Genomic DNA, 26,037 nt, shown 5'->3' with positions numbered 1-26,037 from the left:
CCATGCACCCCCACCATCTCACACACCCCCCACAAACGGCCCCCCCACCCTGACACATATCCCCCCACCCACAAGAACATACCCCACCCCCTCAAAACACACACACACACAAATGTCCCCATCAGACATGTCTCTCCCACACACCCTCACCCGTGTGCCCTACACACCTCCACACAAACATCCACTCCAACCCCCTCACACACACACCCCTCCACACAAATGTACCTCCGCCCCTCCACCCACCACACACACACACAATCCCCCCATACTCCGGACACACAAACGTGTCACACACACACACACGCATGCATCTCTCCCCCAACACGTACACACAGATTTCTAGGCCACTGACTGGTCACCGGGGAGAAAGCCAGGCCACAGCACAAGGACCATCAGCCCTGGCCGCCATCCAGGAGCTACTCAGAGTGAGGGGAGAAGCATTTTAGAGAAGCACACGGACCCCAGGACCCCATCTGCCAGGACTAGCCTCGGGCCCACCTCTGGTGAGGTCTGGCTCAGCATCCATTTCCCCGCCACTCGCCCTTCCCCCGACAGCCTTTTAGAACCCAAGGTAGCCCAGGAGCCACACTTCTCTTAAGGGGGCCAGCCAGGGGACCACCAACCCCAAGAAAGGGACATCTGAGCCCAGGAAGGAAGATCAGAGTGTCTGCCAAGAGCCCGTGTTCTTCCCAGGCAAGTCCGAGTGTCTCGGGAAGCTCCGGGCCCGCCCTGCCCAGCTGCCGGGATGGGGTGAGATGGAGAATGGGGTGTAAAGCCCCGCCACTCCCTGGCCCTCACTGCCACCTGCGGGGCTGGGGTTAGACAGGCAGTGGCCACGATCAGAGCCCCCCATGACTACGTGCTGGGCGCCTCATGTGTGCTCTTCTCATTCTGCCCACTGCCAACCTGCTAAGTAGGAGACGCCGGCTCGCGAACGGAGACACCGGTGTGGGACATGAAGCCAGAACCAAGACCGGAACCCAAGCCGGCTGGGCCAGGGCCGTGCTCCCTGCTCACGGCACCACACTCAGGTCACAGGGCTTTCTGTGCTCTGTGTGTCTCCAGCCCAAAGACGGAAGCATCAGCTTTCGAAATGGCACGTTTAGAACTCACTACCCACAGGCCCCTTCACGTAAGTCTGGCTAAAACCCACAGCACCTGCCACGGTTCTGAAACCCCTTCCTCCCCAGCCGTGTGACGGGCAGGGCGGCGTCACTGCGGGACCCCTCCGAAGCAGCCCTTCGTGGTGGCCAGACAGGGCCGGGGCCCTTTCCTGAGATGCACGCTGGCCCTGCCAAGAGGGACAGAGTCACCCCCATCCCGAGCTGGCCTCACCCCACGCTCATGTTTACACAGTCACAGAGTCCTCAAGAGCAGGCCCTCACCCTCCGGCTGTGGCAGAAGACAGGAGCTGAACTCTGGGTTTTCGGGGGAAAGTGGCTTCCAGGGCCCACCTCCGTGCCGAGGGCAGGCAGAAGGGCCACTGAGCCCCTCCCCTGGGGGTTAAGGTAGCAGAGAAGGGCCGTGGGGGTCAGAGAAGAGTGATCAATGCAGGAGAGTCAGAGGCAGCAAGACTCGGAGGCTTAGCAGAGGCCAGAGAGCACTTGTGAGCAGGAACTACCTTTCATGGGCATTTTCCTCAATCTCTTAACTGAGCTGTGACTTTTAGAGGCCAGACAGGAGGCGGGAGGGCTGGCGGGCTGGGGTGCGCGGCTAAGACACACAGGGAGTCCAATGGCCGACAGCAGAATACTCGTCATGCCTACACGGGGTGCGAGATCAGACATGCAGAGAAGGGAGAAACGTTAGAAGGAATCATTCGGCATGTGACGTCCACAAACCCCGGCTGAGTCCAGGTGGCACCGTGAATGGCCAGCAGGACCCATGGATCTTTCCGAGGAATCGGCCGCTCGAGGCTCGAGGCAACTAAGCCCCAGGCCAGGAACCAGGGAAATGCCCGGCTCATCAGATCCCCACAGGGGTCTGCTCTGAGCCACCAGCTGGCCCACGCTCCCCGCGTGTGGGGAAGGGGGTGGGACGAGGCCTTCTGCTTCGGGGGGGCACGACGCCATTCCAGGCGGGAGCTGCTGGTGCCAGGTGCGAGAAGGAGACCAAAGGGGTGACACGGAAGGACGTGGGCAAGCTACGGAGACACGGACAGAGTCTCGTGCTCAGTCCTCCCCCTGGGCTCCCCCTGGCCATGCCCTCTGGGCTCCTGGTCACCCTCCCTCCAGTGGGGTGCTATCTGCTTTCCATCTGGCCCTTCTAGATGCTTCCCGTGCCATTGCTAGGGTGGGCGAGCAGGAATGCTGGCCTCGGGCCTGCTCCCCGACAGGCCTCCCCGTGGCCTCTGTGCCGCTCCTCTGGAGCAGCAAAGGCCTTGGGCTGCGGCTCCCTTCTCCACCCTCAGTCCAGGCTCCAACAGCCTCCTCTGTCCTGGAGGGTAGCACCGTGGGCACACCCACGGGGGGAGCCTCACTCCTCAGCCTGGTGTTTCACACACACTCTGGGCGGACCGTCACCGCCGGCCGCTCCCTCGGCACTCTCCGAGGCCCTGGTGCTCCCTGGAACACAGCACGGTCTCCCACGGGAGCCCCAGCTCCTACCACACCCTGGGCCTGCCTCGCTGTGCAATCTCCCTGCTGTCCGTCTCGCTCAGTGACACCTCCGCTACAGGCTAAGGGAGCCTTTCCGAGCGCTCAGAATCAGGCTCGGGTGCTGGGTCCCGAGGGCAGCCTGGGGCAGGACGTCGGGACCCTGGGTGGGCCAGGCAGATGGCGCTGCCCACTCCGGAGGTGATGCAGGCGGGTAAGGGGAGACCTACCCCCGGGGCCCCATCCAGGCCTGTCACCGTGGCCTCTAAGAGCCAAGACTCAAAGTGGCGAACGTGCCCAGTCGGGGACAGAAGCAGAGGCCAGCCAGCAGCCTGGGCAGCACAGCGGGGCGGGGCAGGGTGCACTGTGGCAGCCGCTTGCAACAGACCCCAAAGCACCCACCAGAAGAGCAAGGCTGCACCCCGGGCACCTGCTCATCAGGCCACGCAATGCCACCAGCGTCTCCACGTTGCTCGCTCCTGAGCTCAGAAGGGGGTTTGAACTAAATGTCAGGCAGACTGCAGGACAAGCAGGCGAGGGAAGAGGGCCGGGGGCACAACGATGGAGGGGACAGGAGCAATGCTTGCTTTAGTAGAACCCTGGCCTTTGCCCTGACCGTGACCTCCGGCCCCAGCACTCTCTGCTCCACTTCCGGCAGACCTCTCCCCACACGTGAGCTAGGAGGCAGCCCTTCCCTGACCACCCCTGAAAGGGCCGCGTCCCCTCCGTCTGTGTCCTTTACCCTGGTTAGCTTTCTTACTCCCTGAAAGGACTCGCGTGTGGGAGCTGAGCACCGAGGGCAGGGCCCGGTCACAGCAGGTGCACAGAACCTGTCCGCCGGGGAACCCAGATACCCCCGAGCGTTGCCGGGTGGCCTCGGTGAGGCGAGCACGAACAAGGCTTCTGCCCTCGTCAGCGTAGGGCCGGCCCCCGAGCTCCAGTCACAGACACAGAAATCTCAACGGAGAAGCCTGCAAAGCAGCGGTGCCTGCTCTGTGGGTCTGCCTTCCTGGGAGCAAGTGTGAGAATCCCCCCCATATCCACACTTCTCAGGAGTAATGCCCACCGGACGGGATGGCTGGGTGGGAACGCCAAGAGCGGGCCGTCACGTCTTCCCAGCAGCGGGGCTTAGGGACAGTCCCCCCAAATCCTAACATCCCCAAATGACCGTAGCAGCCCGAACAGCCACAGCTCCCCCACCCGTCTGAGAGGGTCCCACTTATCCCCCGGACCCCCCGAGACAGCAGCCCCCCCAGCAGCCAGACGTGCAGACACCTCCTTTCGGACACCGGCAGTTGGCCCTGTGTCTGGTGACCGGGGCTCCGGCCCACACCCGGCCTCTGACCGGTCTTACAGAGCTGGCTCCCAGCTCCACTCGGCCCTGGCTGCCCGGCCTCGGGGGGGCCGCGGCAGCATGGAACGCAGGCACTCCACGAAGGCTGGGCCAGGCCGCAGCCAGGGACGTTGTCACCCGAGGCCCTGCTGGCCTGACCTGGAGGCGGCTCCTCCGTGACCGTCCTCTGCCTGCACAGAAGGGTACCCGGGCCTTCCACAGTGGCACCCCTGGTTTGTAAATCTACCCGCAAAACCCTCCCCGTCCCCCTCACGGCGGCCTGGGTATTCCCGAATCCACGAATGAGGCTCGGGGAAAGATGACATTCTCCAGACCCCACCTCCTGGGTGCTGGCCCAGGGTCTCTCCTTCCCCGGCACCTCAGGTTCCCACCAACAGGTATGAGGCAGAGCCTGTGTTTAGAGAAGGCGGCATCTGGCCATGGGCTCCGGCCTCCACTCCTTGCTGGCCGGGGCCGTGCTCCCCCATCTCCGAGGTCTGTTTCCCCAGTGAATCAAACAGAAGTTAGAAGACCCGCCTACTTCCAGGACTGATCTAAGAGCCAAGGGACAGGGGACACGGAGGACACCCTGGGATGCAGGCTAAGAGGGTCCTCAGCCTTGGGAGCGAGTGCTACTCCATCGCGGACCGCTTCTGAGCCACATTTAGGAAGGTTTTTATAGCGTCAGTATTTAAGTCTCAGCGATTACAGAGCTGGCTGGAGCTTGGCCATGTGCCGGCCGCGCCTGGTCACCCACAACCTCTCTCCAGTGATCACCCCCCCCCCCACATGCCCACAGGAGACCTAACTGGGCAGGAACTCTGCAGCCACCACTTCTCTGCTCACCGTTCTCTGCCCCAGCGGAGGGCTGATGGCTGAGTGGCTGAAGCAGGGTCCAGAAGGGCCCACTCTCCTGGCTCCTACCGCCTCTCTGACTGGTCCCTCCACCTCCTTCCAGGGCCCTTCCCGGCATCCCGCCCGCAGTCTCTGTGAGCTCATATACCCACCCCAAGGGGGCAGAGGCCACCCCAATCCACCCTAGACGTCTCTTCTGAGCTGCACATCCAAATGCCCACTGCCCCGGGACCCGGCCCCGCTACAACCCAGCAGCGCCCCCCGACCCTCCCCATGCTCCCACCGGGCTGGGAAGCGACACAGTGTGACCCTGCTGAGAACCCAGGTTCTGGGGCCTGGAATGCCTGGCGCGGAGTCCCAGCTCTGCCAAGGGCTGGTCGGTTGATCAAGAGAAGTTTCTGGAACTCTCTCCGAGGCTGTTTCCTCAGGTATAAAGTGGGAATAAAAGCCTCTACCTCGCAGAGCTGTTACTGGAAGAAATGAAGGAAGATACACGCAAAGCCCCTCCTGAGTGTCCCAGTAACGTCGACAGTCACACACCGGGCCTCAGTCCAGTCCTCCTCTCTCGCGACCCACCTGCTCACCAAGTCAGAAGCTCTTACCTCCACCACTGCCGAGGCTCGCGTCAGGCCCTGGCTGGCTCCCCTGAGCCATGAAGTCAGGCTCCGCACGGGTCTCCCTGCCCCAACCTGTCCCTCGAACCCCCTGTGCTACCACAGTGACTCACTCAACACACAGACTCGGGTTAGCTCAGTCACCTGCTTCAACCTCGCTACACTCCCTTCTACGACACCTGGCTTTTCCCACTTATTAAAAAGTAACTTTTAGTAACTCCCTGACCTATAAAAGGAATTTTAAAAACAGTTCGAAGGCGTCTGGTTAACAAAAGATTTACGTGGACGCAAAGTCACTTATTCAAAGCATAACTCCAGCCAAAACAGCTGAGTTCCCCAGCGGGCCCCTTCAGGGAGATGCATAAAGCATTTCAGGACAGACAAGTGACTCGAACCATAATTAAAGTAACATGGAGGGGCGCCTGGGTGGCTCAGTCAGTTAAGCATCTGCCTTCGGCTCAGGTCATGATGCCGGGGTCCTGGGATCCAGCCCAGCACTGGGCTCCCTGCTCAGCGGGGAGCCTGCTTCTCCCTCTCCCTCTGCTGCTCCCCCTGCTTGTGCTCGCTCGCTCACTCTCTCCTGCCCTTTGCCAAATAAACAAAATCTTTATGAAAAAATAAAATAAAATAAAATGACGTGGAAATTTCAAAGATGGGGAAAGGTCCACACCAGGGGACCCGCTGTCATCAGTCAGGCCACCCCTTGAGAGACAGGCTCACTCACTGAGGGCACGCCAACACGGAAAAGAGGCACGGGCCTGGAGCACCCACCTGGAGCCGCTGTGGCTTTCTGTGAGAACGGAGAGAGTAACCAGACACCCGTCCCACGGTCTCCTCCCCTGCCCACGGATTCTCCCACCGCCTCCGTGTCTTGCCCCGTCAGACACAGCCTGTTCTGGAACCCAGGACCCGGCAGGGCGCCTACCTGCGAGGGCTTGCTGGACCCGGCTGGGCTTCGGCATCTGCACGGGCACTGAGGCGGGGACGCTCCCGGGGCTGCTCACAGGACCGCTGGGGAGGGAGGCACTTAGGGAGAAGAGAGAACAAAGCTGAGTGTAGGAGCCAACTTAGCAGAAACAAGAGCCAGAGCCAGCCCGAGGGGCAAATACACGGGTACCGCCGGGGCCCCTTCACGGCTTCACTCCACATGGCCGCCGCTGTGTGACCATGTGGAGGTCACTCTGGTTTTCACCTCTGGAGTCACCAGAGGACTTCTGGTTTTTTGTGGGGTTTGTTTGTTTGTTTGTTTTTAATGAAAGACCGTGATACCTGGAAAGAGGAGCAAAAAAATGTGAAGTTCACCACTCTTAGACTCAAATTAACCCAGAAAAGCCGGATACTGAGGATGTGAAGCCCAGAGCCTGGCCCACGGCCACGGCCACAATCAAGTCGGGAGAGTCAAACTCCAAGCCAGGCGGAGAGGCGGACAGAGCGCTGGCAGGGGGAGCATCGGCACGAGCCATGATGGGAAAAGAACCCGGCTGTGCTGGGAGACTCGGCAGTTTGCAAAGCGATCAAGGAAGCCTTAACTGTCAAAAAAGTGTCTTTTTCTGGGCAACTCAAACTCTGAAGACAATGCTAAGAGAATTTTGAGCTCACGAGCTTTGTCGGAATGAGGGCTCTATGGTACCTGGAGAGGGGAAATCTGGCAGAAACCACTCTAACACGTACTCCAGACCGGTATAACCGGTGATATGACCATCAGCATCAGCAACCCCAAGAAACAGCGCTCTGAGGACATAACACCTCTTTTGTGGTTCCTGCCACACGGCATAACCTCAAGCATGAGAAAGCAACCGAACAGGCCCAAACTGAGGGACATTCGACAAAATAGCTCTTCAGAAGTGTCAAGGTCACGGGCGATAAAGACAGCGGAACTCCTACTGAAGGGAGGGCGGGGAGGAGAGAGGACAGCTGGATATGAGGCAGGATCCCACACGATCCCGGGACAGAACTGGGAGCAGCAGTGGACAAACGCGAGAATCAAGAAACATCTTGGGGAAGAAAAAAAAAAAAAAAAAAAAGAAACATCTTGGTTAACAGTAACGTCCCCCTGATGGCAACTGTCTGGCTTTACAAGATAAGTCGAGGAAGGGAGGGATGCAAACTGCTGGACTATTTTTGAAACTTCTCTGTAAATCTAAAATTAGTTCAACATTAAGGGGTTTGGGGGCATCTGGGGGGCTCAGTTGGCTAAGCTAAGCGACTGCCTCCTGCTCAGGTTATGATCCCGGAGTCCCAGCATCGAGTCCCGCATCGGGCTTCTTGCTCTTCAGGGAGTCTGCTTCTCCCTCTGACCCTGCCCACTCTCATGCTCTCTCTGTCAAATAATAAATAAAATCTTTTTAAAAAAATTCAGGGTTGTTGTTTTTTTTTTTTTTTTAAATGAGGGTCTTGCTTCCCATAACTATATTTGGATCATTCATTTGGTTTTAAGCCATTATATTTCTCAAGTGATAATGAATCTATGCCACTGTGGTTTGCCCCCCCACTGGAGAATGGTTGGTGCAGATGGCCTGAGATGCCTGGCAAACAACCCCTCCGCCACCAACCTGCCACCCCAGTTCCTGTGTCTTCGGGTCCATCCCTGCCGATGTTAAAGATGGCGCCACGAGAAGGGTGATGAAACCCTTTCACGCAGTCCCTACACCGGAACTCTCCAAAGACAGGGCCGGGCTGTGTTCGTCTGTCCCACTGGCCTAGCCTGGAGCCAGGATGGTGCTCCGGAAATGATGGACGGCTCCGATCTGCTGTGCTGCCCTCGCAGCCGCCAGCAAACCAACAACCTGCCTAGTTTACAGTGAGTGCTTCTGGAAGCTGCCCCAGATCCTTCCCCACCACCAGCCCAGGGGGCACAGGTCCTGCTGGCAGAAACGACATGGAGCTGGCCGGTTCCGATCCAAACCAGAACCTTACACTCAGCTGGTGCTAAAGCCGCAGGGCCCCCCGCCCCCCACCGGCACAGGGCTGGGAGCAGAGCAGGCACTCCCATATTTGTTTGAGTAAAGAGGTTGTTTTGTTTTCACTTCTGGATTGTTCTCCCCGAAGAGAATCACCTGTGTGGCACTGCCCAGATCAGGGCTTCTTGCCCTCCTCAGCTATTCTCAGGCCCAAGAAAACAACAGACCTGACTCCGCAGAGCTCTGATAATGCTGCGGAAGGGCTGGGCGTGCAGAACACCTGCACCAATGAAGCTTCTGGCCCCACTAAACCATCTAATTTGAAGCAAACCCCACCCATCCACCATGAGCCTGTCTCTCCACTTTGGTTTTTTAAAGGTCAGTACGGGGTGCCTGAGTGGCTCAGTGGGTTGAAGCCTCTGCCTTCGGCTCAGGTCATGATCCCAGGGTCCTGGGATCGAGCCCCCACATGGGGCTCTCTGCTCGGCAGGGAGCCTGCTTCCTCCTCTCTCTCTGCCTGCCTCTCTGCCTACTTGTGATCTCCGTCTGTCAAATAAATAAAAATCTTTAAAAAAAAAAAAAGTCAGTAGATCATCTCTGACAGTCTTTGTAATTCTCAGGTTCTAGAAAAGTGAAGGTGTCCCAGATGACAGAGCCCTTCCAGGCATCCTCCATCTCCCAAGCCAGCTCTGCAGGGGACACGGAGCTTGAGCAACCTCAGCCGGGGAGCCGGAAAGCCGAAGCCTGGCTCGACAACTCAACGTTAGTGGGTTACTCATCGCTGGTCCAGAGGGGGTCCCAGAAGTGGGGTCCTCCTTTGCTGGGGAGAAGCACATATCTGAAGGAGAAGGCCTTAGGTTCCACCACCAAGAACTGGAGCAGAAAGCAGACAGGCATTAAGGCTCCCACTGGGAAGCTCACCCTGGAACTGGGGCCAGGAACTGTGACTAAGCTCTGTGGGTCTCACACTGTTGCCACTTCCCCATCACTCACCCCAGTTCCTCCCCCAGATGCTTCCCTGCAGTCATGAGAGCAGGAAAAGGACACAGCGGTTCCCAAGATGGGGACCCTCAGGATGGACAGGACCTCAGATGTTACCGAACCCCCTCCACCATCCTCAAAGGGCCCAGATGACCAGAATGTTCCCCAGCATGGGCACTATTTGCCCCATGGAGTGCCCTTCTCCGAGAATTCCTTCCAGTCACAGCCTCCCCGGGTTCATGGGTCTACCTACTAGGCCCAACCTGGCTTTCCTGTCCAGGACTATCTCCAGGAGCTCAGGAGGCGCTCAGGACGTGAGAAACAAGGACTTCAGTGTTCTATGGAGGCAGCACATAGCACTCCCCGGCAAAGGGCAGAGGCAGGAGGCTAGAGCAAGGAAACGCAATGCCTCCCACCAGCTCCGCACAGGCCAGCGAGCTAGCACCAGCAAGCAAGCCCTGCCAGCAGGGTGCCCTATAAGGAGCCCTAGATGTGCAATCTGGAGCACCCCCTTCCAGCGCCCCCTCTGGCTTCAAGCTGCGTGCCTTCGGCCAGGTGGAGTCCCCTTTCTGAGCTTCAAATTCTCTATCTGCAAGATGAGAATAATTCCAAAAGGCCCTCAGGGTGGTTGTGAGGCTTAATCTGCAGCCCAATACCAATGTCCACGGTTACCCTGTTCTCAGAGCAGTTAAGGGGATATACTGGAAAGCCGAAGGGCCGCCAGGCACCCCCCAAAGAAATCCCCAAAACCACAATACTAGAGCAAAAGGAACTTCGGACTTCTCAGCCCAAATCCTTAATCTTACTTAGGAGCAGAAAAGAGAGACATGGCAAGGGAACAGAGCTGACCCAAGGGCCTACAGCCAGTCAGCTCCCCTCAAGCCCCCTCGCCCTGGGACTCCGAGCGTTCGAGCCAGGCGGACAGCAGGAGGGAATGCTTCGGGAAGCTGGGAGAACAGCAGCAGCAAAAAACGGAGCGGATGGAAGCAAACTGGGAGAGCCCTATCCTAGGGGCACTCAGGGCGGGGTCACGCCTCCCCAGGCCTAGCCACACCAAAGCTGCAACGGCAGCCAGTCCTCGCCTGCAGCCATCAAAATCCTAAGCCACCACACCCTCTGCTAAAGAAGACCGGCAGGCATTAAAACACAAGTTCCGGTGCTTAAAGGGGTCAAGTTCAGCTACCGGAAAATTTTCTCACACCCGGCAGCTCGGCGCATTACTTACTGCCTACTCGGAAAGCTTCCCCCGCCGGAGAAGCCCGACAGCCGAGGTTTTACCCAGGTTGAGCAAGAAGCGATCTGAAACCGCACGGCTTCCCAAACAAAAACCACACGGGTTCCACAGATTTTGATCTCGCTCACTCTCGCATGTTCTTTCCGGTGGCTGCCAGTAAATACGGCTGCTTCCCAGGCTTCCCCAGTCCGCGGTGCCCCCAGCCCTGCCGCCCCCTGGGAGAGTTCCACCTAACACAGCTGACGTTCACTCCGCCTAGAGAACCGTACCAAGGCCCCTACGGAGACCGAGGGGTCAAGCATTTCAGTTCTCCTGGCTCTGCTGGGTCAAGGACAGGATTCATCAAGCAGCGCCCCCACTCCGGCTCTACAACACCCATCAGAAAGGGGTTCACAGAAGAGGGCCACCCTACAAATAAGACATGGGGAAACCCTGTTTTTCAAAATAGGGAAACCCTGTTTTTCAAAATAGGGAGGGATAGGCCCAGGCGAGTGAACAGTGCCTCTCCCAGCTCCTGAAAAGCTGGAGGAGATAAAGATAACGCCCACCTCAGGAGGCAGGCCCCCTTTGAGACGGTTTCAATTAACAGAGCCAGCTGGCCTGGTTCCCTTCCTGGCTGACACCCAAGGCAGGCAGGGCAAGTAGCAACACGCACGGCCCAGAAGCAGAGGCATGGCCGTCTGGCCCAGCCACCTTCCCCTCTGGAACTTGCCCCGCCGGTACCAGGAGGCCCCACTCTGGCAGTCTCCCGGGCCCTCAGGCGGGGGAGGGGGGACGCCAGAGAAGTATCAGGGGAGACCGATGGGAGCCCCTTACCAGCAGAACGCAACGAAGCCCATGAATTAAGTCACCTGCTCGATCCCAGAATCCTAGCTCTGGAACTGTCAAGAAATGTCCCTCAAAATAATTTGTAAGAACTTAAGGAGCCCCAGGAGGCCCAGCAAAACTGACCTCGTAGAAGCAGCTCTAGCCCAGATGATAACCATTCTGGGCTGGCAGACAGCACACTTCTCTCTGAAAGCTTCTGGCCGGCACCCTGGAGGAGGGGGCCTCACGGGACGTTGGGTGGGGCTGAGACAGCACAGAGCCCTGCTTGCTAACGCCTATGTGAAAATCCAGGGAGGAGGCCAAGCGAAAGTTCTGGTCACCCCATTCCCAGAGAGGGCCTCTGGTCCATATGCCCACAAGGAGCAGATGCCCAGGATGATGGCCTGGCCCACACCCTCCAGTCTATGGACTCCGCCACACCCTCTCTCAGGACGCCTCTGCCTTCCCCTCACTCCACCTTTAAGAGAGCTTCCAGATCTCCCTGGGTCCCTCAGGGCCTGCTCTGCGCCCTGGGTTGAATCCCAGCTCTGCCACTTGCTGGGGGCCCTGCCAGCCTTGGTGTGCTCCCCCGTAAGCTGGGACAGATGGCCTTTGGGAGGATGACTGCCGTCACTCACACAGCCCAGCTATACGTGCTCCGTGACCGGCAGTAGTCGCCGTGTCGCAGAGAAGCCAGCAGACCTCTGAAACCCAGCTTTCAAAGATGCCAGAGGCCAACATCAGCCCCACCCAACAGGGGGGCGAGGCAGAGCAGCCACAGGCCTGGGACAGGCCCCATGTCCAGTCACTGGTCACCCTCTCAGAAACCAGTCCCCCACCCTCCCGGCTAACGCTCAGCAGTCTCTGAATATCCCCCAAGCCCAACGCCTTCAATTACACACCCTGACTACACTCCTCATGAGCGACAGGTCTCCGGGCACCCCAGGAGCAAGACCCCACTGGCCAACCCAGGGCTCCCCTGACTGTTCGGTGCCCTCTGGTCCGGGTGGGGCTCCTTTCACCATCCTCCTGCAGGCGCAGAGAGCTCCACGAGACACTGGGCCGACCGCGCCAGCGTGCAAGCCACCCGTGGCCACCCACCACGCACCCGCCACACTGCTCTCCACTCAAGCGACCGTGAAGCACCGAACTGGGCTCCCAGCCTTCCTCGGGCCAAGTGGGCGGGGACTGCACCCTCCACGTCTGTGTCCTCGGTGCCCAGCACAGAGGAGTCAACGAAACGTCCTCAGGCCCACGGCAGGGCTATGCCGCCCGCAGGTGCAGCCCCAAGGCTCTACATTGGCCCGGACTCCGCTGAGTGAACGAGACCCGCGAGGCAACCGCCGGCACTCAGGCACCGGAGCTCAGGCAGGCTCCGTGCAAAGCAGGACGGCCGGCCCATTGGCACCAGAAGGCACCGGAAGCAGGGCCCAGGCCTGCAGGTACGCGGGCACGTCTTCCCAGCGGAATAAAAGCGACAACCCAAGCCTGCTGACATGGCACGCGGGTAGACAAGCTGACCCTCCACGACACGGTACCTGGCTCCACCGGCCGCGGACAGTCCTGGGGGCTGGTGCTGCGGTCCCAGGTGGGAGAGGCTGGAGCGGTAGAGGGGCTGGCTCCCCAGGGAGGGCGGCACCCCGCCCCCGGGGTTGGTGGTGTTCAGCCGGGGTGCAGACCTAGCCCCCGAGAGCGAAGGCTTGTTGTACGGGGCAAAGGCCTGGTGGGCCCCAAAGACGAGGGCGGTCCTGTGGGGGGGCTGGGGGACAGGGTACGCGGGGAGGTTGGTCATGGAGTGGCGGTAGCGGCCTGACACCGGGCCTGTTCCACCGCCGTTGAGGCACTGATGGCAAGAGCAGGCGACTGCCGTGTGGCCTGGCGGAGCAATGATGGTGGTCACCGGGTACGGGGCTCCCGCCTGGCGCCGCACGCTACGGCAGAAGCTTGAAGTCTTATTGGTCTGCGTGTGGGTGGCGTAGTTGATGGTGTAGTTGTACCCCAGGGGAGCCAAGTCCACAAGCTGGTTGCCCCTGGCCACCTGCTGCTCCAGGAAGTCACACACACTGGCTTCGTAAGCCGTCCAGGAGCCATCGTCACTCAGCCACTCCCAGACGATGCCCCGGCCAGGGGCCGAATGCTGGGGGAACAGGTGCCTCCGCACGGCCCGCATGGTGCCTGTTCGAAAAGGAGGAGGACGCGTGAATGGTGAACCTGCTAGCCCCCCCAGAACAGAAGGCGTTTAAAAATTCTCTTTCTACAACCAAAATAAACCAGCGTGGTCACAGTGGGTATAGGGTCATGCTGCTGTTTGACCTTGAGGCTCACACCACTGTGCTTTCCACATTTGGGGCAGGAGGGGCAGAAAGCTCCCTCTAGGTGAGGAAACCAGGTCAGGGTGGCGCCGGGGTGGCTCAGTTGGCTGAGCACCTGCCTTCAGCTCAGGTCATGATCTCAGGGTCCTGGGATCGAGACCCACATCGGGCTCTTTGCTCCGCAGGGAGTCTGCTGCTCTCTCTCCCTTTGTCCTCCCCCTCCCCCCCCCCCGCAGCTTGTCCTCACTCAAATGCTCTCTCAAATAAATAAAATCTAAAAAAAAAAAAAAAAGAAGAAGAAAAAAACTGGGCCCACAAGGTTCTAGTGGCAGAAGGGGGCCTGTGTTCCTCAGCAGGAGTGGGGAATGCTGGGAACCTGGGTCAGAGAACAGCTGCGGCTCAGACTCCAGGGTTTTTCAAAATTATTTCTAGTGACGAAAAGTATGCAGCCCCACTTAAAAAAAAAAAAAAAACTGGAACAAAAACAAAAACAAAATTAAACCATCCATAATCCAGCGGTCAAGACCAGACAACCACACGGCTTACGTGGCTGTGCACCTTCTCCCATCTGGTCTCCTCCGCACAGACACTTAGGGAGCTGACCGCCAAACTTTTCAGGCTGTTTCCTTTTATTAGGTCGTGAGTATTTCTTATGTCTCTAAAACTTTATAAAGCTCATTATTCATGGATACATAAGTCCCTTATATGGATGTCCCATTCCCGCTGATTTCTCAAGTAGCAACTACCAGGAAACACCCTGTGGTTGGTTTATATGCTATTAATAAGCTGAACCCAAAGATTACATACAAAAAGAAGAAAATGAACTTGGGCCACGCTCCCAACAGCACTTGCCAAAAGAGGACCACCACAATTCGCTTCTACTGGTCTCCTGACCTCTCTCCTCCCCACCTCCCTGCCCCTGCCTTGCCTACATGGCAGCCGGAAGGATACTTTTCACCTCCAAATCAGACCAGGGCACGCCTCTGCCCAAATCCTCCCACCGCTCCCCCTTTCAGCATAAAAGCCAAAGTCCCTTCATGGGACAACCTGCCCTTTCCTCGGGCCTATCTTCATTCTTTCCTGGTGATCCGGCCACCTGAGTTCAAACTTTGATCTCTCCCAACACTTTATGGCTCCATTCCCTGATCTGATACCCGCTGCGACCTTATGCAATGCACAATTTCCACACGATGTATCTTGCTTGCTGCTTTGCTCAGAGGACTGCAAACACCCGAAGGCAGGGACCTCCCTCTGCAGCCGGCTGACTGGAAGCCTTAGCCCGCGCACTCCCGAGGACACTGGTGTAGAGACCAGAGCTGAGCTTCTCAGTCCCAGCACCAGTGACATCCTGGGCCAAGAATTCTCTGGCAAGGGGCTAGTCCTGTGCGTCTTTGCAACATCCCTGGCCTCTACCAGTCAGAAGCCAGTGGCTCCCTGCCCCACACGTGTGACCATCAAAAATGTCTCCAAACACTGTCACGTGTCCTGCGGGACAAAATCACCTCCAGTGGAGAGCCGCTGGGTTAGAGGGACAGGGCACAGCTCTGGGAGGAAGGTGGTGGTTCCAGTCTCTGTAATATGGATCAAACACACAAAAAGCCCACCCGTGAGTGCGCAGGCGAGTGCAGTAACCCGTGTAACCAGGTCACACAGACACGTGCAGCGGCGGCAGGACTCCTTCCTGGGCCCTCCTTACCAGCATCCCACATCCATGCCGGCCTGAATGCGAGACCCTCCGATCTCTGCCGGTGGAAGCAGGCCTTCTGGGTTTGGGAAACAAGGTGGGGGGGCCAGGAGGGCCCCTGCGCGGTGCTCTCAAGGCTCTCCCTACTACTGAGAAGTACCTTCACACTGCACCTGTACCATTCACAGCACCTGCCTCCCAGGCGGGCGCGTTTCAGGGACAGGATGAAGCTGTGAGAGTCACTCCTATGTACAGGAGTGACTCTCCCCAGCATGGGCGCTCGGACGCGTACTAGGGGCGGGAAGTGTCTTACCAGTGTCCTGGCGGAACTGGGTCCAGCTGGGGAGGTCAATGATGTAAGGGGCCAGCGAGGGGTCAGCTTGGCCCAAAGGGATGCTGTGGGCCAGGTTCCCCACCCCGAAGCGCTGGCCTTTCTGCTGAACGAACTGCTGCTCGATGTAGCTGCAGACGGCGGCACTGTACGGGTGCCAGGTGCCCAGCCCGTCCTGCCATTCCCACACGGCCACCGCCACGGGGCTGGCGTACACCTGAGCCAGGGAAGGGCTTGGGGCCATGGCCATCTTCCCCAGGACTCCCTCTGCTTCCCAAACGGTTTCAGACCACTCTGGGCTGGAGTCTCGGGGTCATTGCCCAGTGCTTCCGGAAGACCTGTAAAAAGGACAAACAGTTACGAACACACAGAGCGTCCCCTGGGAGTCAGTCTCAGTGCAGGGGCAAAAAAATCCTACTTCTCCACAATCACTTTTCCCCCAAATTAAGAGCACTGTGAGTCGAGGACCTGATCCCGTCTCTTTGCTCCGGCAGGAAGGAAGAATTCAGTCAATCAAGCATTCTTCCTGCCTCTTCAAACCTTCAGGGAGATCCAGTGGAGTGAATTCTGGAAGCTAATCCCCAGCCCAGCTTCTTTTCACTGATCATTTCCCTCTGACCTAACTACTGAGTGTATCCTTTTCTCCTGCGTTTTCATGAGTAAGCCCAAATCCCTTGTGCACGGAGGCCGTGGTCACCCTCACTTACACTGTGGTGGAGACTTGACTGTTTCCAAAGCAGGTTTGTTTGAGACACCTGCTATGCCACAGACGTGAAAGGACTGGGGAGGGGAGGGCTCGGGGACACCTAGAGGGTCAACCACAGAGCTGGGACTCAAAGTACCCCCGTCCTAGCTCCGCCCAGGGCTCCAGGCTGTCCTGGGAGGCATCATTAGCCGCAAAGGGTCCCCTAGCTAAACATTACAATCTCACGGAGGCTAAAGCCTGGCCTCTCTGCACCCCAATCTGGGCCTCCTGTCAGTCAGGCCAGAGGGTTTGCATCCATCTCTGGAGATGCTCCTGTCCCGGCCACCTCAGCCCATCCTCTGCCCTCGTCAAGCCTACTCAGCCTTGAGGCCCGGGCTGCGTGGTTCAGGGACGCTTTCCCTGGCGGCCCATCATGTAAGCTTCTCCCTTGCAGCACCGACCAGAACTCTGATGCCTAGAGACATGCACAGGTAGGATGACGTTCCAGATCTTACTGCCTCTCCAGAGAGCAGTAAGCCGGGAGTCTGCCTTGTGCACTGTCGTACTACCAGCCCCGGCAGAGGCCTTGTCCTAGGTGTTGTATGCGTATTAGTTCAAAACGCCGCTGAGTGGGAAGGAGCCCGCAGCTGTTAGGAGAAGAGTGCTACACGGTACTGCCGCAGGCCCCCCGAGTGCCAGGGGAACAGGACCAATTTAGTGACAAATGCCAAATATACTTGTCTCGTGTATGCCTCACAGGCTGACAAAGTGGTACTTTCACTTTGTGACAAGGCTCAAAAGAGGTCAAGGTCTTATTTTTTTTTTTTTAAGATTTTATTTATTTATTTGACAGACAGAGATCACAAGCAGGCAGACAGAGAGGAGGAAGCAGGCTTCCCGCGGAGCAGAGCCCGATGCGGGGCTCGATCCCAGGACCCTGGGGTCATGACCTGAGCTGAAGGCAGAGGCTTTAACCCACTGAGCCACCCAGGCGCCCCAGCTCAAGGTCTTATTGAAGGGCATGCAAGTACAGCTAAGCGGCAACAGAGAGCAAACCAGATCAGCCCAGCTCCAATGCCCATTTCCTGGACCGGAAAGCTCAGCTCGACTCTACCTCGGGGTCCACTTACAGGTGAGGAGAGAGGAGGGAGGACACAGGAGACTCCGGCTGAAGTCCTGAGCACCGCCAACTGTTACAGCACGATCCCCACCCCCCCGACAGGGCCCTGAGTTCCCAGTCACAGCATCTGCTCTGATTTCTACACAAACCCCTCACAGACACTGAACTGTCTCCCCATCTTCCAGATGAGGAAACTGAGGCCCAGGGAGTGGCAGTGACTTGCTTACACAGCTGGTAACAAGGCTGAGACCCTGGGCCATCCCTGAGATGGCACTGTACTACCAAGGCTTCGAGAAGGCCCAAGACACCCGCCCCACATGGAAGGCAGATCTGAGCAATGTGTGAGAATGAACAGGCACCGGCTTACTCTACTCGCTGTATCGTCTTGACAAAGGTACCTAAGCTCGCCCAGTTTGCTTTCTCCCACCTGAAAATGATGATTACCAACATCTGTTCTCAGTGCCTCTCACTGGTGTTCCGCCAGCTCTGTACAGAGCACCTAGCACAGCCCCCCCGCACACAGCAGAGCCCCGGAGCCTGTCCTCCCTCCCTTTCCCTGCCACCCCACCCCCCACTCCAGGACCTCCATCCCCACCCTTCAAGTCTGAGGGAGGAGCCTTGGCCTGGGGCGGCACCGAGCACGAGAAGGCAGGCGACGGATGAGTCAGGCCTGTAAGAACTCGGCAGCACACCTGCGGTGCCCGGGCAGCCGACTGCTCCAGCGAAAGCACACCTCCCACTCAGGAGGATCAGACCTGAGATGCCTGCGGGCGGGCGGGCTGGCTTATTAGTTCTGTGACTGCAATTAGAAGTCTCTGTAACCACATCCAGGTACAAATCACAGGACTGGTTTCAGAGCCCATTAATCCCGAGCCCGGACTTTCCTCCTGGCACCTCCTGGCAGGCGTCACTCGTCTCTCAGGCAGCGGGGGCCGCACGTGTATCAGCGCACGTGGTATGTTCCAGCATGTCCGCGCATCCCCGGATGAACCAACTCACAGAACTCTGCCAGACAGCCTGAGAGATACCGGCTAGCACAGCAGCTGAGGTTCCCATGAATGCGTCCGGCCGACACACCCCAAGGGCCCAGCCTCACCCAGGCACTGCTGGGGTACTGGAGACCCCGAGAGGAAGACGACATGGCAAACTGCCGCTGTCCCCCATCAAACCACGGCCTCCTCCTTAGGCCCAGCCTAAGGTCCAGCCTAATTCTAGCAAGTGCCAGAACGTTCAAAGCCACTGCCCACCGCCTCCCATCTGTTTATCCTGGTGCTACATGTGTCCAGACTCTGATCCTCTCTCCACCAAGGAGCCCAAGCGAATGTGCCCATCTTTCCAGACTCAGCCGCAGCAGCCCCCTCTCCTGAGCCCTCTGACCCACACCCTCACCAGAAAAGTGCCGAGTCCAACCCCCACCCCCATCCCACCCCGGGCATCTTCCCGGCCTGTTACACTTATCCGAACATGAACAACTACATTTATTGGTTTCGGTGTCTGTCTCCCCACTGGAACAGGAATTCCCCGAGGGCAGAGCCGGGGCTGACCCGAAGCTGGGGCTTCAGCTCTTCAAATGACGCACATCCCCGAGGGTCTGAAACACCAGTGGACAAAACAGAGGAGAACCTTCTGCTCCGGGGGCCTGGCGCACATTTGAAGTGAGGCCCGGCCACGCCCACCGCTTTTCCACTTGAACTCGGCAATTACGGGCACACAAGGGCCGTGTCAAGGTGCCCGCTCCCTACAACCACCTCAGCCATCGTGAAGCTGTACTTCAAAAACCAATTTGTTTCGGCTCTTAATGACAGGGGCTATTGAGGGTGTCCTTAATTATGAAAATAATAATTACTATAATTGGCCATGGAAAAAAAGCCTCCATCTGGAACTAAACACCTACAATAAGGGACTTCTTAAAGAAGTCACAGTATAACCTAATGATGGAATAGGAGTCCTCAAAGACATTTACAAAAGGCTACGGACCTAGGATAATGCTCACGACAAACAGGAAATACAGGACACAGAAAAGCACCCGCTCCGCTGTTGGCCAGGAAGGTGTCGTTTACTGGACACCTACTGTGGGGCGCTCTGGTCCTCCAGGCTCTCTCATCCCTCAAACGCCCTTGAAGGTAGGGTGTGTCCCCCATTTTATAAGAGAACTGAGGCCAAAAGAAATAAAGAACTGGGGCACCTGGCTGGTTGTTAGAAGAGCGTGCGACTCCTGATCTCGGGGTCATGTGCTTGAGCCTTACACTGGGGTAGAGATTGCTAAAAATAAACAAACTTTAAAAAAAAAAAAGAAAGAAAGAAGGGGACACCTGGATGTCTCAGTTGGTTAAGCGACTGCCTTCAACTCTGGTCATGATCCCAGGATTCTGGGTTCGAGCTCCCAGCCCACAATGGGCTCCTGGCTCGGCGGGGAGCCTGCTTCTCCCTCTGCCTGCTACTCTGCCTATTCGTGGGCTCTGTCAAATAAATAAAATTAAATTTAAAAAAAGAAATAAAAAAGGCTAGGGGCACCGGGTAGCTCAGTCAGTTAAGCATCTGCCTTCAGGCACACAGGGGACAGCCACCAAGTCCCAGGGTCCTGGGACCAAGCTTTGCATAGGGCTTCCTGGGCAGGGCACCTGCTTTCTCCCTGTCCCTCTGCCTGCTGCTCCCCCAGCTTGTGCTCTGTCAAATAAATAAATAAAATCTTTAAAAAAAAAAAAAAAGAAAGAAAGAAAAAAGAAAAGGTATGCCTGGGTGGTTCAGTCAGTTAAGCATCTTTGACTCCGGGGGTCCTGGTATCAAGCCCCAGATCGGGCTCCCTGCTCAGTGAGGAGCCTGCTTCTCCCTCTCCCTCTGCTGCTCCCCCGGCTTGTACACTCTCTCTGTGTCAAAGAAAGAAGAAAGAAAGAGAGAGAGAAAATCTTTTAAATAAATAAACAAAGGCTGGAAGGAAGGGGAAAAAAAGGCTGGAAGGAACAACTCTAAAATGTTAACAGGAGTGAGGGAATTATGTTTTGGTTTGGTTTGGCCCCTTCGTGTACCTGTAAATGTTCCACAATGGTCATATTACTTCTTAGGATGAGCCCAAAGTTACTTTTTAAAAAATATCAACAACTTTGACCAAGAGAAAAATCTTCTTGCTTTCCTTCATATTCTCTTGCCGGATTTACCTGCAAACCCTGTCCACGGGCACCGCGCTGAGGCCCAGAGGACTGCGGCTGTCTTACCGCGGACGCGTAGTCACACAAAAGAAAAAACTTACATGTGTCCCAGAGTCTTCCTACGTGCAGAGGATTTAGAAGAGCTTTAGAACAAGGTCTGAGCTGGCACAAGAATCTTAACAAAAATCACCTTGCCTAACTGTGGGCCTCCGGGTGGGGGAACCACATAAGCGGATCCCACAATGGCTGCGGCCTCTGGGAAGAGGGCCCCGAGTGTGGGTTGTTTTTGGTTTGTTTGTTTTTTTTAAGATTTTATTTATTTATTTGACAGAGAGAGACAGTGAGAGAGGGAATACAAGCAGGGGGAATGGGCAGAGGGAGAAGCAGGCTTCCCACCGAGCAGGGAGCCTGATGCGGGGCTCGATCCCAGGACCCTGGGATCATGCACAACCTGAGCTGAAGGCAGCCGCTTAATGACTAAGCCACCCAGGTGCGCCCCGAGTGTGGTTTTTAAGGCTCAGGCTGAGTGATCGTCACCTTGCCAACATGTGAGGACCCCATTCCATCCCTCCAAAGCCCACCGAAATTTGTACTGGCTTCATGCATGCCAAGGCTCAGTGGTTCACCTTTCCGTCCAATCAGACACAGTGGCTGGCCCCCACCCTCCACTGTCCCGAGGGGAGATGGAGATAGCAGTCAGAACCCACACACAGACAAGCACGCCCCACCCTTGGTGACTTTGGGACAATCACTTCCCACTCAGGCGGCTGGATGGGTTTTCCCAGAGTCTGATGAGCACGGGAATCTATTTGCAAATGGGATGGCAAGCTGCCCACTGATACGTAAAATGCAAGAATGTGGTGTGCTCTGGACACAGAAATGGCCTCCCCGCCCACTTCTCCAGCGGCCCAGGATGCTCTCCTGCAGAACGGAAGAGTTCTGGGGAGCATGGACGGGAAGCCAGAGGCCTATTTCCTAAGCCGCCTCTCCTTCAGGGCCTTTCCAAGAAGCTCGGCCTGAAACTCCATACCCACCAGCTGACACGAGCAGCTTGACCTTCCAAGACCTCGGGACAGCACAGCCAGCCATCAGGGGCCCTGGCAGGAAGCCTTCCCACTGACCCGGGAGAGGCCACTCCTACACACAAACACGGCTAAGAAATGTCCTACCTGACTAGAAATGTTGCTTTTAATGCAAATTTAAAAGAACGCGACATTATTCAAAACAGTTTAAAAATTTAAAAAAAAAAAACCACTAAAGCTTAATTTCAACAACTTGGTGCCTGCAGGAGTACACGGAGTCCTCCCACCCCTGGGAAGGATAAACCCTTTCCAGAAAAGTGTGCTAATATGTATGGAGTGGTTTAGAAATGTTCACTTGGCTTTGACCCCGTACTCTATCTAAGGAGATTGTAGAAAACCTCTGGCATAAAGGTATTTGCCATATTTTGACCAGGTAAGAGAAGCGTAGAGGAAATTCCACGGAAACCCACTGAAGTGTTTACACGGCTGCCTTTCAACAAGAGAAACTGTAGAAGGCCTCTGGATTGACTTTCTTACCTACCTGAACGCTTCACATTTTCTAAAGTGGGAAAGTATTACTTCCGTTACGAGCAACACATCTCTTTCAAATGCCCAGCACTTTTATTTTTTAAGATTTTATTTATTTATTTGACAGAGAAAGAGATCCCAAGTAGGCAGAGAGGCAGGCAGAGGGGGTGGGGGAATGCAGGCTCCCTGCTGAGCAGAGAGCCCAATGCAGGGCTCGATCCCAGGACCCCAAGATCATGACCCGAGCTGAAGACGCAGGCTTAACGCCCTGAGCCAGCCAGGTGCCCCTGCCCAGCACTTTTAAAAGACCATAAATATAAACTAACCCCCCACGCCCACCACCGTGACTTAGCACCATTACTCTGACGGCCGCTAACCACCCCAGGGCGGTTTCGCAAGCACACCTCCGCGAAGTACCAAGGCACCTCTTTGCCAGGGCACATCCCCATCTCTGAGTTCCAAGAAAAAGCATAAAACAGACCATCCATGGCCCTGAACTACCACAACAGGCAGGAACCGCAGAAGGGGCTTTTGTCTAAAAAGCAGATCGTTCAAGCTGGTGCCACCCAGAGTGTACTAGGTTTCGGAGAGATGGAAGGACACGAGTACTTGATCTGTCCCTTCCACATGGGGCTGCAGGACAAGAAGGGACAACTCCTCTTCTAGTGGGTGCCTGCCTGAGCCCTCCAGGGGCAGGTCAGAGCAGAACCTTCCAAACAGGGCTCAGAAAGCCAACAGGTGGGGCACCTGGCTGGCTCAGTCGGTTGATTTCAGCTAGGTCATGATCTCAGGGTTGTGAGATCGTGCCCAACCTCAGGCTCTGTGCCAAAGCGGGGGTGGGGGGCGCTTTTTGGGGATTTTCTCTCTCCCTCTGCCCCTCCCCCTGCTGTCAATAAATAAATGTAAATACATAAAAATCAAGCCATGGGGTGGCCAGGGGGCAGGCCCTAGCAACCTTCCAATTCCCTGTAGCCAACCTCCTCCACCAGCACAAGAACCCGCTGATCTTTCTCAGCGAGGTGACCACCAGCAGCTTGTCAGGACAGAGCCCTGGGCCCCAGGCCTCCCCAGGGGGTCAAAATGGGGGAGCCGTGGAAGCAGTGGCAGGAGTTACAACGATGGCCACCAACCCAAGGCTTACAAGGCACCACGCGCTGAACACTTTACACGGGTTCTTGTTCAAGCCCTGTGGTCGCAGGCATGGGTGTTCGGTTGACTCTACAGATGAGGACGGGAGGCAAGAAAACATAAGCAACCTGCCCAAGAATCCACAGGCCTAAGGCAACCCAAATCTGTTTCCAGAGTCCACCGAGACAGGAGGGGTACGCTGATGCTGGACACATCGGCCTGCCGGATAGGTTTTTCCTCGCCAACAGTTTCCAGGTTTTTTGTTTTGCTTTGTTTCTTTAAACTGAGCTGTTGTTTAAAAATTGGAATATTCACCATTTAAAAAAAAAATCCAAATTTCCAGCTTCTGGAAAGCAGAAAAACTGGCAACATTTGCAACGCTGACCTAGACTCATTACCCATCCAACAACCAGTTGAACCACTGGGACACACTGGTCAGGTTACCACAGTTACCACGACGCCCCACGACAGCGGTCGGCAAGCTTTTCCCTATGGGCCGAAAGAGGACGGGTTCCAGGCTTTTGCAGAGCACTGGATGTCTGAGGCAACTATGCAACTCTGCCCCGAGAGTGGGAAACCGGCCACGGACGACGTGCAAACTAACTGGTTAGTCTACGGCTCCCCCCACCCCCGACACCCATCACCGTGCTGCCACCGTCCTGGACCTACTCTCTGAGACAAATACTTCTCTGACTCCATTTCTCTGCCAAAAAGTAGGAAAGTGCCTCTCCCTCTACAGACACGGCTTTCCCCAGCAACTTAGGAGGAACTACTGTTTGAGGCTCTCTACCCTGTGAAATCTTTCCTACACTCACTCCTACCCACAGGCAGAAGGGGACACTTCTTTTTTTTTTTTTAAGATTTTATTTATTTATTTATTTGACAGAGATCACAAGTAGGCAGAGAGGCAGGCGGGGGCAGGGAGCAGGCTCCCTGCCAAGCAGAGACATGCGGGGCTCGACCCCAGGGTCCTGGGATCATGACCTGAGCTGAAGGCAGAGGCTTTAACCCACTGAGCCACCCAGGTGCCCCAGAAGGGGGCTCTTCTAACAACCAATGTCCATGTAACATTCTGAGCCCAAGTGTCTACTGGCCCTCCGCTAGGACACAGGGTCCAAAGGCAAGGACTAAGGTCAGGAAAAGAGGTATTATACGAGACACAGAGGGGCGCCTGGGTGGCTCAGTCTGTTATGTGTCTGCCTTTGGCTCAGGTCATGATCCCGGGGTCCTGGGATCGAGCCCATCGGGCTCTCTGCTCAGTGGGGAGCCTGCTTCTCCCTCTCCCTCTGCCTGTTGCTCCCCTTGCTTGTTCTCTCTCTGACAAGTAAATAAAACGTTGACAAAAAATAAATGAAATAAGCATGACACAGAACACTGACTACAAAAGAAAAACAAGCAACAAAATTTCACTACATTAAAATTAAGAAGGGTTCAACAAAAGATGGCTTAAAGAAGAAAAAAGAAAAAAAAAGAAGAAAAAAGAAAACATTCACAATATGAACAAACGGATCAAAATCAAGAATCTGTAAAGAACCTTTTCGATCAGTAAATAACAAAATGTTGGCAAAAATCACGAGCAAATATTTCACAGGAAACACGTATGCCAACGAGCTTATTTTTATCCCATGTCAGGGTCAGGCACACAGAAATCACAATCCCAATGATCCCGTTTTATACCCACTCAATTGGCAAAAATAAAGTCGGCCTGTAGTGAGTGATGGCAGGAACAGGAATACACACGCTGGTACAACCATTTGAGAAGACAGTCTGGCTTTGTCTATGAGAGCGGCACCTTTATTTACCCTATAACCCAGCAAAATGTCACCCCGAAGTTCAAACCCAAGAAAACCTCTCGCACATGTGCTACAGACGTGCCTGGAAATGTCCAGAGCAGCACACTGGCAACGGCAGAAATCTGAGAGCAACTCCGTGCCCACCAGCGGGAGATCAGACGCATGACTGCCGTGTGTTCACTCCACAGGTTACGTGGCAGTGAAAACAAATGAACCAGACGACGACATGCAATAATTCAGAGAAATCTCAACAATGTTTTTTTTTCCCCCTTAGAAACACATGGGTATGATAAAACTACCCAACAGCGAGGGGTACTGGTTAGCTCAGGATGGGGAGAAAGATCAAAGGATTACACGTATACTTTCCTTTCAAGCTTTTGGTTTGGGTCAATGGAATGCAGGCACTGGCTACATTCACTAAAAATCCCTTAGGAAATAAACAAAAGCAAGCCACGCGTGAACGGTGATGAGTGGGAATTAACCCAGCTCTGTGTTTACCCAAGGTAAACATTAAAACAAACACATCTTACCCTAAGCGCCAAGCATTAGCCCTGGCACCCAGTTTCTGTGGGGCCTGTGGCCCCATTTCTGTTGGCCCCTGGTCTGAAGCCTGACTCACTTTCCTTCCTAATTCTGCTTTCCCCCCTGGAGTCCCTGCCCCAGGCAGTTAGGAGAAAAACATGGGTTTCTAGCTCTTCACCACCTTTCCCCCACAGTCCTGCAGCTGCCATGGCTTGCTTTCTCCTCTCTCCTCACCTCCTCAGCCCCTGCTGCCAGCATCGGCTGGGGACCTTTGTGCCTCTCACCCTGCTAAGTATTCTCTTCCAACTGGCTTCTCCAGCGCTCCCTCCTGGTCCACCTGAGAGTCACGTGCAAGACCGAGCCTCCCGAAGGATACTGCCGGAACACATTTCAAGTTCCTTGGGCTGACGCTGAAAGCCCATTGCGACCTGGTCCCTCCCTATCACCA

General features: G+C 56.1%; 1 protein-coding gene across 3 annotated transcripts in view; it reads right to left on the bottom strand.

Moving 5' to 3' along the window:
- Positions 1–26,037, bottom strand: part of DTX2 (deltex E3 ubiquitin ligase 2) — a 36,071-nt gene that overhangs the window by 7,096 nt on the left and 2,938 nt on the right. For 2 of the 3 annotated variants that reach the window (XM_045993116.1, XM_045993117.1), the window contains exons 3-6: positions 15,628–15,983; positions 12,857–13,493; positions 6,322–6,422; positions 1,622–1,762 (exon numbers count right to left, since the gene is read on the bottom strand). In XM_045993116.1, coding sequence (XP_045849072.1) covers positions 1,622–1,762; positions 6,322–6,422; positions 12,857–13,493; positions 15,628–15,895 — 1,147 coding nt within the window. In that variant the 5' untranslated portion in view covers positions 15,896–15,983. The remainder of the gene's footprint in view (positions 1–1,621; positions 1,763–6,321; positions 6,423–12,856; positions 13,494–15,627; positions 15,984–26,037) is intronic. The other variant, XM_045993119.1, reaches the window with a different exon arrangement.

The sequence above is a fragment of the Meles meles genome, chromosome 21 (assembly GCF_922984935.1).
Source record: "Meles meles chromosome 21, mMelMel3.1 paternal haplotype, whole genome shotgun sequence".
Lineage (NCBI taxonomy): Eukaryota > Metazoa > Chordata > Mammalia > Carnivora > Mustelidae > Meles > Meles meles.
The sequence above is the reverse complement of the archived record's forward strand: the minus strand, read 5'-3'. Positions and strand labels throughout refer to the sequence as shown.